The 13,695-nt window shown below is 40.2% G+C and overlaps 1 protein-coding gene across 1 annotated transcript; it reads left to right on the top strand.

The window, feature by feature from the left end:
• The first annotated feature begins 8,623 nt into the window (after positions 1-8,623).
• On the top strand, positions 8,624-11,423 carry LOC310929059 (large ribosomal subunit protein P2-like). The gene is made up of 5 exons (XM_083891759.1): positions 8,624-8,719; positions 9,763-9,886; positions 9,990-10,038; positions 10,930-11,025; positions 11,312-11,423. Exons 2-5 carry the CDS (start codon positions 9,764-9,766, stop codon positions 11,386-11,388), a joined length of 345 nt encoding a protein of 114 aa, XP_083747885.1. The 5' UTR covers positions 8,624-8,719; position 9,763; the 3' UTR covers positions 11,389-11,423.
• The last annotated feature ends 2,272 nt before the right edge of the window (positions 11,424-13,695 follow it).

Raw genomic sequence — 13,695 nt, 5'->3', positions numbered from 1 at the left:
AAGGAGCTAACGGAGCTAACTGGTGAACGGTCTCTGTGTCTTTTTCCGGTCAGTAGTCATGGAAATGTGTTATGCGTTAATGTTAATGCCGGTTACGCCTTTATTGTATGTGTTATTTAGCATATTTTTGACATATAATTTAAAAAAATTTATTTTCAGTCCGTGTTCGCTTTATTTCCTTTAAAGTGACAATATGTAGTATTTATGGGTTTATATTACCCAAAATCCACTTTTGTATACATATTATGTGCTTCTGCATTGTCTAGTTGTTGTATAATATTCTTTATTTCATTTTCGGAGTGTTTCAAAAAGTCATTTAAAATAACATGGTTGCGGGCCGCGGTCGCATAGCCACTGTTAGCAGCGAGACGCCATGTTTCTACGGGAGCCTGTGAGGACAAACGCGAGAGAACAAATCAAGCGTCCTCTCTCTCCGCTTCGTCTGCTACGGCCGCGGTAGCTCGCCCTCTCCCTCGCCTCACGAACCTCATCTGCTGACACGGAGAAAGACGACGAGGACGACATTTGACCAGCTGCGGATACCGTAGCGCTCAGGGAAGGGAGGGGGGTGAGCAGAGCAGCAGGTCTTTGTTGTAAATTTCAGCCTCTCCTCTAGATGTCACTATAAACTACTTACTTCCCCTTTAAATAAAGGAATTTATTTATGAAGACCGGATATAGGAAAGCTTGGCTTGGGTTGTTGGAATATAATTGACGTAAAGAAGAAGATATCGACACAGTTCACATTTAGGAGCGGCTGATTTGACCTTGGGAAGACCTTACTCTGGGATGCACTTCCTTTCTACTCAGGACTCACAGGTCATTGTCATTCAGGTAACTGATGTGTGTGTGTGTGTGTGTGTGTGTGTGTGTGTGTGTGTGTGTGTGTGTGTGTGTGTGTGTGTGTGTGTGTGTGTGTGTGTGTGTGTGTGTGTGTGTACAGCAACATCGGGTTACTAAAATGAAACAACTGTAAACAGATTGGAGTTTGACTGAAAACACAAAAAAAACTGGATAAATGCTACTTGTCCCCACCTGCCCCGTGCTGCTGCTGCTGCTGCTGCTGCTGTATACACACAAATGCTCCCTCAATCAGGTCTGATAGTATTGCTCAGACAGAGCCTGTTATCAGATGAAGGGTGAACCATACAAATAAAGTCACACTGTTTCTATGCAACAACAAAAAAAGACCAAACAGAGGCAGAATAACATCAACAACGGTTACGCACTGCAGCGATTTAGTGACTTGGAACGTGGCGTGGCTGCAGGAGCCAGATGAGCCGCGTTGAGTATTTGAGAAACTCATTTTCATGCGTAACAGACTCTAATGTTTTACAGGGAAGAGAAAGAGAAAATAACCAGCAAGCATCAGTTCCACAGGTCAGAGGTTTGAAGATGGTGACCTACTGATGACACCGTTAGGTGCACTGTGTTACTAATGCAGTCGCCGGTGGGTGTTATTTCAGTTTGAAGCTGAGAAACAGCAGCGGGGAAAAAAGTCTGATCCCATTCCTTAATAATCCAAAGAAGATGTTTACAGGCGTGTCCCTTATCATGTCGAACAGTTTCATAACTGCCCCGCTTCACAATAACTGTCACATGTGGCACGCGGTTTTTATGAACATGGAGAACATAGCTGCGCGAGACGACGGCTCCTTTTGAAGTGGACGAAAAAAACATGTTTGCTGTCAAACTTCTGCTCAAAGGACGAACGCCGCGTGAACTCGTCATGCTGCGTGTGTGTGTGTTCTTGTACTTGCGGCATACTGAGGACCAGTGAGGGTTTTTAACCAACAAAGTGAGGTAATTTTTATGGAGTGAGGACATTTTGGCCGATCCTCACTTTGTTTTCATTGAAATAACTTCCTTAGGTTGCTATAACATGCTTTACTCAATTTGTCAAAAAAAAAAAAAAATCAAATTTTGGAGGACATAGTATAGTATGAAGTTTTTGTCAAATTTTGGACCAAAAATTTTTGGTCAATTTTTTTACTCAAATTTTGGACGACATAGTATAGTATGAAGTTTTTGTCAAATTTTGGACCAAAAATGTTTGGTCAAATTTTTTTTTTAAATTTTGGTCAACATTGTATAGTATGACTGCAACCAGTAGTTCTTTGTAGATGTCATTCATGAAGTAGATATTTGTAATTGTGTTGATTTATAAAGTGGAAATGCTGGTCCTCACTTTGTCAGCAACCCAGTCCTCAGTATGCAGCAAGTACAAGAATGTGTGTGTGTGTGTCTTCATCGCTGCCCTGTTTTCACTGAAACATATTTCTCGCGCTGACAGCGACTTGGCAGCGACAAAAGTTCAAGTGTTTCTCTTAAACCCACAATTTCATGGTCAAAAACAATGTGTGCTGGAGTTGATGGAGACATTGAGATTTACACACAGCAGCACCTGCCAGTGTTGTGCAGTCATTTCCTACTTGTTATGCCATAGATGGAAGTTTTTTTTTTTTTTTTATTCTTCTCTTATTAAATGCAATATATCAGGAACATCTTGATTACATTTTGACGGTCAAACGTCAAAGTCACTGTGACCTCACCGATCATCGTGGTTTAGGCCTTTTTTTGAACGACCACCAGGCAGTAATCCTGTCTGTGCTGTCATGCTTCTGTTTGAACGCCAAACTGAAACCTCATTGTCATTTATCGTTTTTAAAATTCAATAACACTTTAGCCACACTGCTTCAGAATTAAAAACCACAAAAATCAAAAAAGGTTTCTATGTTTCTCTGCCATGAACTCCAGACCAGTTTAATGTCCTTGAACACAATTCATCGTCTCTGCGTCTTCGTACCAGGAAAGACGAAGATTTCGCGGAAAAATAATTATTATGATCGTGCCTGTCAGCTTGTGATTATAAGCGACTCAATCACTTTATCTTTGTGAGATTCTATGAGGCATTGACCTGTGGATCAAAGTCAAAGTCAGCTATATTGTCAACTTCTTCACATGTACTTGACATACAAAGGAATCAAAATTACGTTTCTCACTGTCCCCTGCGTAAACAAGTATTCAGACAAGACAATATGGGACAGGACAGTACAAACAGTAAAGTGCACAACAAGACAACAAAGAAAAAAAAACAATAAAATAAAGTGCAAGTAGCTTCAGGCTTATACTGGTACTAAGAGCAACGAGATATAAATATAACAATGGCTCAGTAGTGTACTGTGAAGTAGCAGCCCAGGTTGTTATGTATAAGTGTTGGTAAGGGTGTCCTTAGTGCAAAGTACAGTCAATGATAATAATAATAATTATAGTAACAGCAGCAGTAATAATAGTTGCAGATGGGTGCAGTTGTAGTCCAGCTAAGGTAATCATTTTCTATGGTTCAGAGTTTTCAGTGGGGGAGGCAGATTCTTAAGGCCACATTATACTTCTCCGACTGCGTAATGCATTATCCGGCTGCGACACCACGGAGACGACTCGAGCCTTCATACTTCTGCGTCTGCGCACAAGGTTGTTGTGCTTTTGGCTACAGTGAGCAATTAAGATAATTTGAGGCGAGAAATTGGCCATTTAGAGTCTAAACATGTGCTGTGTGTATAAAGATATGACGTATTTATAGTTTGGCAGCGACGTTGTCGGCGGTGATCAGCTCCGCCTCTGTGGTTGCTCGGTGCGCGCTGTGAGCTGGCACAGAGCAGCTTCGCTCAGCCTGTCCTGAGGACCAATCGCAGCTCTTGCCATGTCCGTTGTCCCTTGACGGAGTGACGGACACTTAAAAAATATTGTGTGCAGTCGGAGACGACGCAGAGGCTCTTCATCGACGCAGAGGACTCTGCGTAACCTACGCAGAGCACTTTACGCAGGAGTATAAATTGGGCTTCAGACTTCTGCCAGTTTGGTGGCTCTGGTGACTGGGGCTGAGGGTGGGGGGCGGGGAGAGAGTTCAGCAGCCTCACAGCCTGGTGGATGAAGCTGTTGGTGAGTGTGGTGGTGCAGGAGCGAAGACTCCTGTACCTCCTTCCAGATGGCAGGAGACTGAACAGGTTGTGTTGTGAGGTGGCTTGCATCAGTCACAGTTGCGATTGCTTTTCGGGTGAGCCGGATGGTGTATGTTATGTCATGCAGAGAGGGGAGTGTTGCACCAATGATCCTCCCAGCTGTATTCACTATGCGCTGCAAGGCTCTCCTGTTGTAGTCAGTGCAGCACCCGCCCCCAACACATTGATGCAGCTGGAAAGGATGCTCTCAATTATTCCTCTGTAAAATGCGGTCATGACGGGGTGGTGGAGCACTTGCCCGATTGAGTTTGCGCAGGAAGTATATATACGCTACTGGGCTTTCTTTGCCATGTGCTGCAGTGTTGGTGGTCCAGGAGAGGTCCTCGCTGTGGTGAGTGTTGGGTGTGGCCTTTCTGGAAGTCGACCACAATCTACTTGGTTTAGCTGACATTGGGCAGGAGGTTGTTGTCCCTGCACCACATAGTCAGATGGTCGACCTCTTTCCTGTAGTGAGTCTCTTTGCCTTTGGTGATGAGACCCACCAGAGTTGTATTGTCCACAAATTTCACCAGGTGATTGGAGCTGGAGGTCGGTTTGCAGTCGTGTGTCGGCAGGGTGAAGAGCAGAGGAATGAGCACACAGCCCTTTGGGGCCCCTGTGCTCAGCGTGATGCTGCTCGAGGTGCTGTTGCCAACACGTACTGCTTTGTCAAGTTTGTCAAGTTTGCAAATTAGTTGTTGTGGTATTATGGTGTTGAATGCTGAACTGACGCCTATGAACGGCACTCTCACATTATGTCTTTCTTGTCCAGGTGAGTGAGGGCTGGGTGGAGAGCAGAGCAGATTGCATCCTCTGTGGATCGTTTAGCTCGATATGCAAACTGGAAGGGGTCCAGGGTGGATCTGATGTGTGACATGACTAGCCGTTCAAAGCACTTCATGATGATGGGTATCAGTGCCACGGGGCGGTAGTTGTAGCCGGATGGGGATGATTTCTTTGGCACAGGCATGATGGAACAATGGCTTGCTTCAAGGAGGTGTTAAAGACGTCTGTGAAAACATCCTTCAGCTCCTCTGCGCAGTCCTTCAGCACTCTACCAGGGATGCTGTCTGGACCTGCTGCTTTCCGGGTGTTAATGGTGGAGAGTGTCCTCTTCGCGCTGGCGGCAAACAGGCGTCTGGTCGTGCGGAGGGGGTGGGGTTTTCTGTGATGTGAGTGTTGTTTTGTGCTTCAAATTGTGCAAAGTGGCTGTTCAGGTTGTTGAGCAGCTTAGATGTCGCTCTTGCAGCTCTGTGTACGCGGGCTTGTAGCCCGTGATGGCCTGGATGCCCTGCCATAGGCTCCGTGCATCTCTGCCGTCTCTGACGTGGGAGGTTATCTTGTGTGTGTAGTCTTGTTTTGCTTTCCTGATGCCCCGGGACAAGTTGGCTCTCGCTGTTCACAGGTCAGATTCCATCCCCAGCTCTGAATGCCTTGTCTCTGGCCCTCAGCAGCGGACGTGGACGTCAGCCATGGCTTCCGGTTAGCCCGAGTGAAAATAAAAGTTGTTTTTGGCTGTGTGTGTAGGTAGCCCAGATACCTCCATGCGTGCCCCTCTTCCTTGTCCTTGCACACCGCTTTCGATGTCTCCTTTCCGGCAGAGGGGTACCACGCGAGTCCGATGTGTTAGCGGGCTGACATAGTAGTTCCTAATTCTTTTTTACGTCTCTGTTTCAAGTTTTAAAACATTGCGGATTCTTCTTCTCCGAATGTCTAAAAGAGCCGGTCGACTGTACTTATATTCCGACATAGACAGACGTAGACTGACGAGAAAAACTTTCAGACAAACAATTGCTTGAAGAACAAAACACCGCAAGGTCGGGAGAGCGAGAGGTCGCCGTCAGGGAAGAAATATGTCAACCAACCAATATGTTCTTCTTCTTCTTTTTCTTCCAGTAAAACAGTCAGAGGTGCAGCGCTGCCCCCCACAGTCCAAGTTCTCAATCACAGCTTTGCCTCCTCAGTCTCATCTTTTTTTCAGCCCATTCTAAAGCTGAGGGAGGGAGCATTTTGTGTGTATACAACGGCAGCACGGGGAGCAAGAAGTGTTTTTTTTTTGTTTTTTTAAACTGCTGTTAAAAATGTTCAGGAGGTTTTGGAGCAGTGGAATTCACTTTTGAAACATTTAAAGGACTCCTTTCTTGTGTGTTTTCAGCCATAGTCCAACATGTTTGCATTTGACATAATGTTGTTGCTTGTCTGTGTTGAAATAAAAGAAAATCCCTTTCTGTGTGCAGCCGTGTGTCACGATCTAAACATCGTGACACTCAGAAACACAAAACTTACACACTGCAGCTTTAATTTGATTGATATGAAAGAAGCTGAACTTATTCAAAGAAATGTTGGATAAAATAATGAAGTTTTAGTGTACTTAGTAGTATTTATCAAGGTTCTGGTGATTTAAATAATTAAATAATGATCACTGATGATGATTTCTTAGAAATCAGCGGTAGACAAAGGCTTGTTGCCCTGGAACCAAACAGTGCACACGACAGAGATTCATTAGTTTAGAGTTTTGCTTGTTCACACTTACAGCTGGAGACCAGAGAGCAACAGCTGCAGGTTCCTGGTTGGCGTTGGTCGGATCCACTCCAGAGACTCATCATGTGCGGGAAGTTGACTTCACTGTCATTTCTGGCAACTGAGATCAGTCACAGCAAGGAGCCGAAACAAGGTCAGAGGACTGAGGATGATGCACGAGGACGAGGAGCCAAATCAGCAGAAAAGGAACTCTGACTTTTTATCCGACGACACACTATCACAGCCTTCTTAAATTACCTTGCAATTGTTTGGTAAATTAATCATTCTTATTTCATGCAGAAAAAACTTAACAATATCTAATTGTTTAACATCCAGTGTAAATTAGTTCCAGGTTTTCACCAGCTTTAGCTGTAAATGTCACAATGTATTACCTTATCATAACTTCAAAGGCTTCATAATTCATAATATAATCCCATATTTGTATGTTTTATTGCGGCTTTTTTATTTTTTTAGTATTAATGCAGAAACATATCACTAAATCCCTGTAACTGCTGTGAAGGTCCAGTAAAATACAGTATTTATAAGGGAAAATACTGCAAAATCATAGTAATATATGGCATCACTGTGACATTTACAGCTGTCGGTTTGCAGTAATTTACCATGAAATGATTCATTAACCTGCAAATGTACTCATTAGATAAGTTGATTTGAGAGTGAAACAACTAGTAATTCATCGTTTATTGTGAAAGAACTGTCAAATAATTGTACAATGAAAAACAACAATGGAAACTCAGAGTTTTTAATGCTGAAACACACAAAACACGAGATAATGACCAAGAATCATTTGCTCCACAGTATAATCGTGAGTGCTTGTGTAACCACGGCTAGATTTTGTTTTAGTATCATGGTATTTTTAAGTATTTATTGTTTTATTTGTTTTTGTGGTAACAAGTTTGTTTTTGTAATTTTCAGTATCAGAATGTTTGTGTTTTGTTTGTTTTACTTCTTCTGACTATAAGCCAGTTTCTCCATCTGGGACGATTAAAGTGAAGTGACAATGTCTGCTTTGTGTTTTGTTTCTGGAAAAGACACCGACCACAAACAATGTCAGTTAGTCTCAGTTAATCTGACAATATGTGTACAAAACAACACAAATCTCCAGTAAATAACAATGTGTAGTCCTCGAGCAGAGAGGAGAATGGTCATGTAGGAGATGCGCCCTCAGAGTGACAGGTGACCACAGAAGAAGATGTAAGGACACTTAAAGGTTTGACTACTGTCCTGTCGGGTAAAAACAAAGAAACAAGAATACAACAAATGTTGTATAATCATAAAATTATAACAATCTAGATACATAAAACACATTTTACTGCTGAATACACTAACACTAATTAGCAATATGTCTTGAATTTGTCTTGAATAAACTTCTTATGTCAGAAGAAAAAGAGGTAAAAGGAAATAATGAGCTAAAAGGTCGAAATTATGAGATAAAAAGTCATAATTATGAGATTCAAAAAAGTCGAAATCATGAGATAAACAGAAATTATGAGATAAAAAAAATCGAAAATAGGAGATAAAAAGTTATAATTATGAGATAAAAATCGAAATTATGAGATTAAAAAAATCGAAATTATGAGATTAAAAAGTCATAATTATCATCTTAAGAAAGGTCAAAATCATGAGATGAAAAATCAAAATGATGATAAAAAAAAGTAATAATCCTGAGATTAAAAGACATAATTATGAGATAAAAAAAGTCAAAATTATGATATTAAAAAGTCATAATTATCATCTTAAAAAAGGTCAAAATCATGAGATGAAAAATCATAATCATGATATAAAAAAAGTCATAATCCTGAGATTAAAAGACATAGTTATGAGATTTTAAAAAAGTCAAAATTATGAGATAAAAGGTCATAATCCTATTAGAAGTCATAATTATGAGAATAGAAAAAGGCGAAATTATGAGATAAAAAAAGGTCATTATTATGAGACAAAAAGCTGACATTTTGAGATAAAAAGTCACAATTGAAGTCACAATTAAACTAAGAAGATGTATTTTTTCAGGGGGGGAATGTTTCCCCCCAGTTCAGTAAGTAACCAGCAGGTAGCGCTTGTGTTGATTGTCGCTGTGGGCATCGCAGAAGAAGAAGAGGCTTCTTCCGTTTCCGTCTGACTGCAGAGCTTCCTTTTCTGCCCGCTAACCTCGGAGAGAACACGCGTTCGTCTTTGTAGCTCAAGTGAGTCGCTTATTTGTAATGTAATGAACGCAGTAACATGTGGAGAAATACCTTTATTGTCTAAATAAGAAAGTAAAGTCACGGCCCCGTTCACGTAAAGACACTCAGCGTGGCATTTTGGTGCAAATATATCAATTTTTCCGCACCGTGTTAGCCAACGTGAGCTAACGTAATTAGGACCGAAGCACACGCCGCCACATGGGCGTTATAGCTACAGCTGTGTCGTTTGTGTTGTACCGTTTAAATGTGTTTATCTGAGTTTATAACGTTTGATAACACTTGACTGAACCAGATGCAGAACAATTAAGCGCTTGGTGACACTCGGACTCCAGTAAACACGAGCTCAAAGCTTTTAGTGAACAGTAGTCACTCATCATTTAGACTCCGAGATATTAAAAGAACTTTCGTTTGCGAAATCTCGACTCAACGTTTTAACGTTGGTTTATAACCTTATACCAAGCTACTGTGTTTATAATATGAGCAAACTATGATGGTTAATGTTTAAAACGGTATACGACTGTCAATTGTCTGAAGAGTTCTAGCTAACGACTATTTTCTTATGAGGTTAACGTGTTTATTATGAATTAACCATGTTGTTGTGTGATCCATAAATGTTATGTAGTGTTTCCCAAATTTCAATATGTCATGTTTGTGTCATGAAAACAAAGCTTTTCACTTAAGGTGTAATGAAACTAGAAAATGATTACATTGATGATTGATTGATTTGATTTGAAAGTGACCATGTGCAATTAAAACATTAATGTCGCCATTTGATGCATTGCACCAGAGTTAGCCTTAGGCTAATTTACATCTGCAGTCCTGACCTTAAAATAAATACAAATACAGCACAGATAAAACATCAAATATTACTCTGCAAGTAATGTCAAGTAAGGGACAAATAAATACCCCAAATATAAATTACATAGTAATGAGTTATCATAGTCAGCGTTTCCTGTATGTATTTGTTTTCCATTTCATCAGCTTACAGCCTTCTTTATGCTCTCATTGTTTATGGTAAAAATCTTCCCCTTGGTTTTTCCCAGGATGCGTTACGTTGCTGCTTACCTGCTCGCTGCCCTGAGTGGCAATGATAACCCCGCGGCCAAGGACATCAAGAAGATCCTGGAAAGTGTTGGCATTGAGGCCGATGACACACGCATGGACAAGGTACAAAAAAACTGCCTGCTGTTTATCGTCTGTGGCCACAGTTGCACTCGCAGTTGGTCATTGCCCGTATGATACACATGTAATTTGGTCTTTTTCTCTGCAGGTCATCAGTGAGCTCAAGGGCAAGAATGTGAATGACGTGATTGCAACAGGTAAGTGTGTATTGTGATGAATTTGAGAGCTCCCACTGGCTCTCAGTTAAAGGACCACCAGGTTGGGTTTGAGTTATTAAAAATATTCTAGAATTTCATTATATACTAGTAGCTATCGTTTTTGGTTTTTGGGAATCAGGCTACGTGGATACTTTTGAATTTATTAACACGTGATGCTGTTGTGAATTATTAAATAAGTTGACAAGTGAATCTGACAATGTTCAGTCATTATAATTTACTAATATTTGATTAACGAGATATCCTTCTCGTTCAGTTTTCAAAGTATCTGAATGCAGTCTGTTCAAGCCAGATTACACTGACTGGGTTAAATACAGTACCTTTTGAATTTGTACCTTGTTGCATTTAAATGTAAATCTGTCAGAGGCTGTGTTCATTTGACTAATGCTGCAAAAACTGAGTCCAGCTATTGTAACACACAGACCAAGAAAGACAATATTAGGCCAATTAGAGCTGCAACTAACAATTCCTTTTGTAATCGATTAATTCTGTAGATTATTTTCTCCATTAATCGTTTGGTCCATAAAATGTTAAGTGTTGATCAGTGTTTGTCAAACCTGGAAATGACGATGTTCTTGAATGTCTTGTTTTGTCCACAAACCAAAATGATCCAGTTTGAATGATTTCTTTATGTGGAGCAAAGAATAAAAAAGAAAATATTCACATTTAAGAAGCTAAAACGATCAGAAATCTTGTCTTAATCATGAAAGAACTTCAAATCGATTATCAAAATAGTTGACGATTAATTGAGTAATCGATTATTAATAGATTTGTCGTTTCAGCTCTAAGGCCAATATCATTGCAGTAAAATTTCCACATTGTATTTGGCTACCGAGCGTTGATGCTAATATCTGCCAATCTGTCTCTCCTCAGGTTACGGTAAACTGGCCAGCATGCCAGCAGGTGGCGCCGTTGCCGTTGCCAGCTCTGCAGCTGTTGGCTCAGGCGGAGCCGCAGCTCCTGCTGCAGGTGAGCATCACTGCTTAGCACCTCATTAGTCAGCACCAGTAACACTTGGCACGTGGTGCCTTTGTCTTCACTTGTATGTTGGTGTAATAATATGAGGTTAACTTATTCAGTCAAACTTTTCCAAATAATTACATTTTGGCAAATCTATATCATTAAAGTAGACAGAGTTATGGTATTATCTGGTGTTTACTGTGGCTAGTTTGAAGATGTAACTGGAATTTTAATGGTCCAAGGTGACCTCACGTGAAGCTGCAACTAATATCAATTTGTTGTTTTTGTTTAACAGCTGAGGAGAAGAAGGAAGAGAAGAAAGATGAGTCTGAGGAGTCCGATGACGACATGGGATTCGGTCTCTTCGACTAAATCTTTCCTAATAAAATTTCTAAAAAACAGGAAAATGTTTTTTGTTTTTTTTATGTGTAGGAATGCTGGTTGTGTAACTCAACACTTACTAATCCTGCTTTATGACATGCTCTTAACTCAGTGTTGGCACATTAATCATGTAATTGGGTGGTTTGTACAACAGGTGGCGCTGCTAATTCCTTTGTGGTACATAAATGGTGTGGTACACACTGTTATGGCCAATTTAGGAACCCAACGTTGGACTGGAAAAAAAACTGAAAGAAATCCCATTTGTAATAATAACGACCATATTGCAGTTGTACAGTTTACACTTATCGGTCTGTATGCAGTAATGTCCAATAAACATTTAACAAGCTTGGTACCTCCTGGATTGAAACTATCAACTGTAATTAATCGTGGGCCGCCAGTAACGTTTCTGCTGGCCGCCATTGGCCCCCCGGGCCGCACTTTGAGAACCAATGCTTTAGGCCCTAAACCCTTTGTTGGTCTCTGCTTGAAAATTTCTTAATGAAATGAGTCTGGGTCTGTTTGAATACTTTGGGTGTCAGTAAATGGAACACTTTGCTAAGGGATTTGCTAAGATGTGTAAATATCAGTACATGTGTTACTGGTGAAGAGTGAAAGATGGCAGACACAAAAATAAAAAGAATTCAGGCTTGCCTGGGGGGGAGCGATTTTAGGATGAGTATGTCTTAGTATGTCTTTGGAATGATGCAGCTCTTAACTTTGATCAAAGTTCAACATGTGAACATCATCTCTGCAACGTTTGACTTTGATCAAGTGAATCAGAACAAAAATAGAGAGGTTTTCTTTTGGCACATTTTTTAGAAACATCTGTGCCATTTGTATTTTCTCATGTATTAAACTACCCTTTTCACCTTTATATCACTATTGGTGCGTAATAAAACAGTTTGTGGATTTGTATCAAAGTTCCTGCAAAATTCTATGTACAACACCAGATGGCTCCATTGAGCTATGTCTCTTTGTTTGCCTGTATCTCAGGCAGGATGACTCTTTATTAATTGGCCCTTTTTTCGCGCATGATTTATTATTAAATATAAACAGAACCCACAAAGACACTCCCAAAACTAATGCAATTGCTAGATGGAATTTGGTTTGGTTTCTGGATGTAAAATTAATATTAATAAAACGCAAGTACTGGCATGTTGAGACAAATAAATATTGAGGTGTTTCACAGCCTAGGGGATCCTCAAAACTATATGACAACTATGGCCCCTTAAATTCTAAGATGAAGTCTGATTTCTGATCACAGATATAGGAGACAATCAGGATGATTATTCTCCAACTGATGCTGTACCTCTTTCAATGTCTGCTGATCAAAATATACCAGAGAAAGGTAAACAACACTATTTGAGAGAGAAATGTTAGTTTACAAAGAGCTGACGAACCAATAAAAAACAATAAAACCCTAGGACAAATCTTCACCGCCCATGGTCATTTCTCAGAATTCAGTTTCAAAGGTCACCTCGTAGTGAACGCACTAATCAGCAAACAACATAGAGCCAACCTCAGTCTTTACAACATCAGCATATAACATTTGATGGGAGTACACAGTGTTAATGCTGACAGTCTGTCCTGAGACGACTGAACAATACAGCGCGTTACAAAATATCCCAGACCGAACAAAACAGCTCTGATTACATTATCTAAGAAAAAGTACTTCAAGCTCTGTGTCAGTCATTTACAGCAGTGGTTCCCAAACCCTGGGTCAAAGCTGATAGGTGGGTCGCAGGAGACTTTCTATGGGGTCCCCAAACTAATTTGCTGAATTATACGAGACATTTAAGATTTATTTGTAAATGAAATGAAGTTGTAATTCCTTTACATTCAGACGGTACATGGTTATTTATTTATTTATATATTTGTTTGTTTATTTATTTATTTATTTATTTATTTATTTATTTATTTATATCTGACGTACAGCACTTTGTTTCAGCTGTTGTTGTTTTTAAAGTGATTTATAAATAAAGGATTGGATTGGAAACATATCTTGGAAAAATTGTCTTTATCAATTCCAAAATGATATCAAGTGTTACAGATGTGGCCCTAAACTAGTTATTACAATATGCACAAACTTGTGAAATATTGGGTTTGCTGGTATCTAGTAAAAGGACATTTGCCCATATATCCATCTATTTGCTCTGAACAGGCGTGGTGTGGTGTTGTAATAACATGTGTTACATTATGTCTTTCAACTTGTGACTAAGACACGTAAGGGTTTTTGAGTCACACTTTTTAAATGACCATCATGCTGAGCTGTCCAAAAGGAAATCACATGGTGTTATG

This window comes from Microchirus variegatus (assembly GCF_963457635.1).
Source record: "Microchirus variegatus genome assembly, chromosome: 6".
Taxonomy (NCBI): domain Eukaryota; kingdom Metazoa; phylum Chordata; class Actinopteri; order Pleuronectiformes; family Soleidae; genus Microchirus; species Microchirus variegatus.
This window is presented reverse-complemented; position numbering and strand designations above follow the sequence as displayed.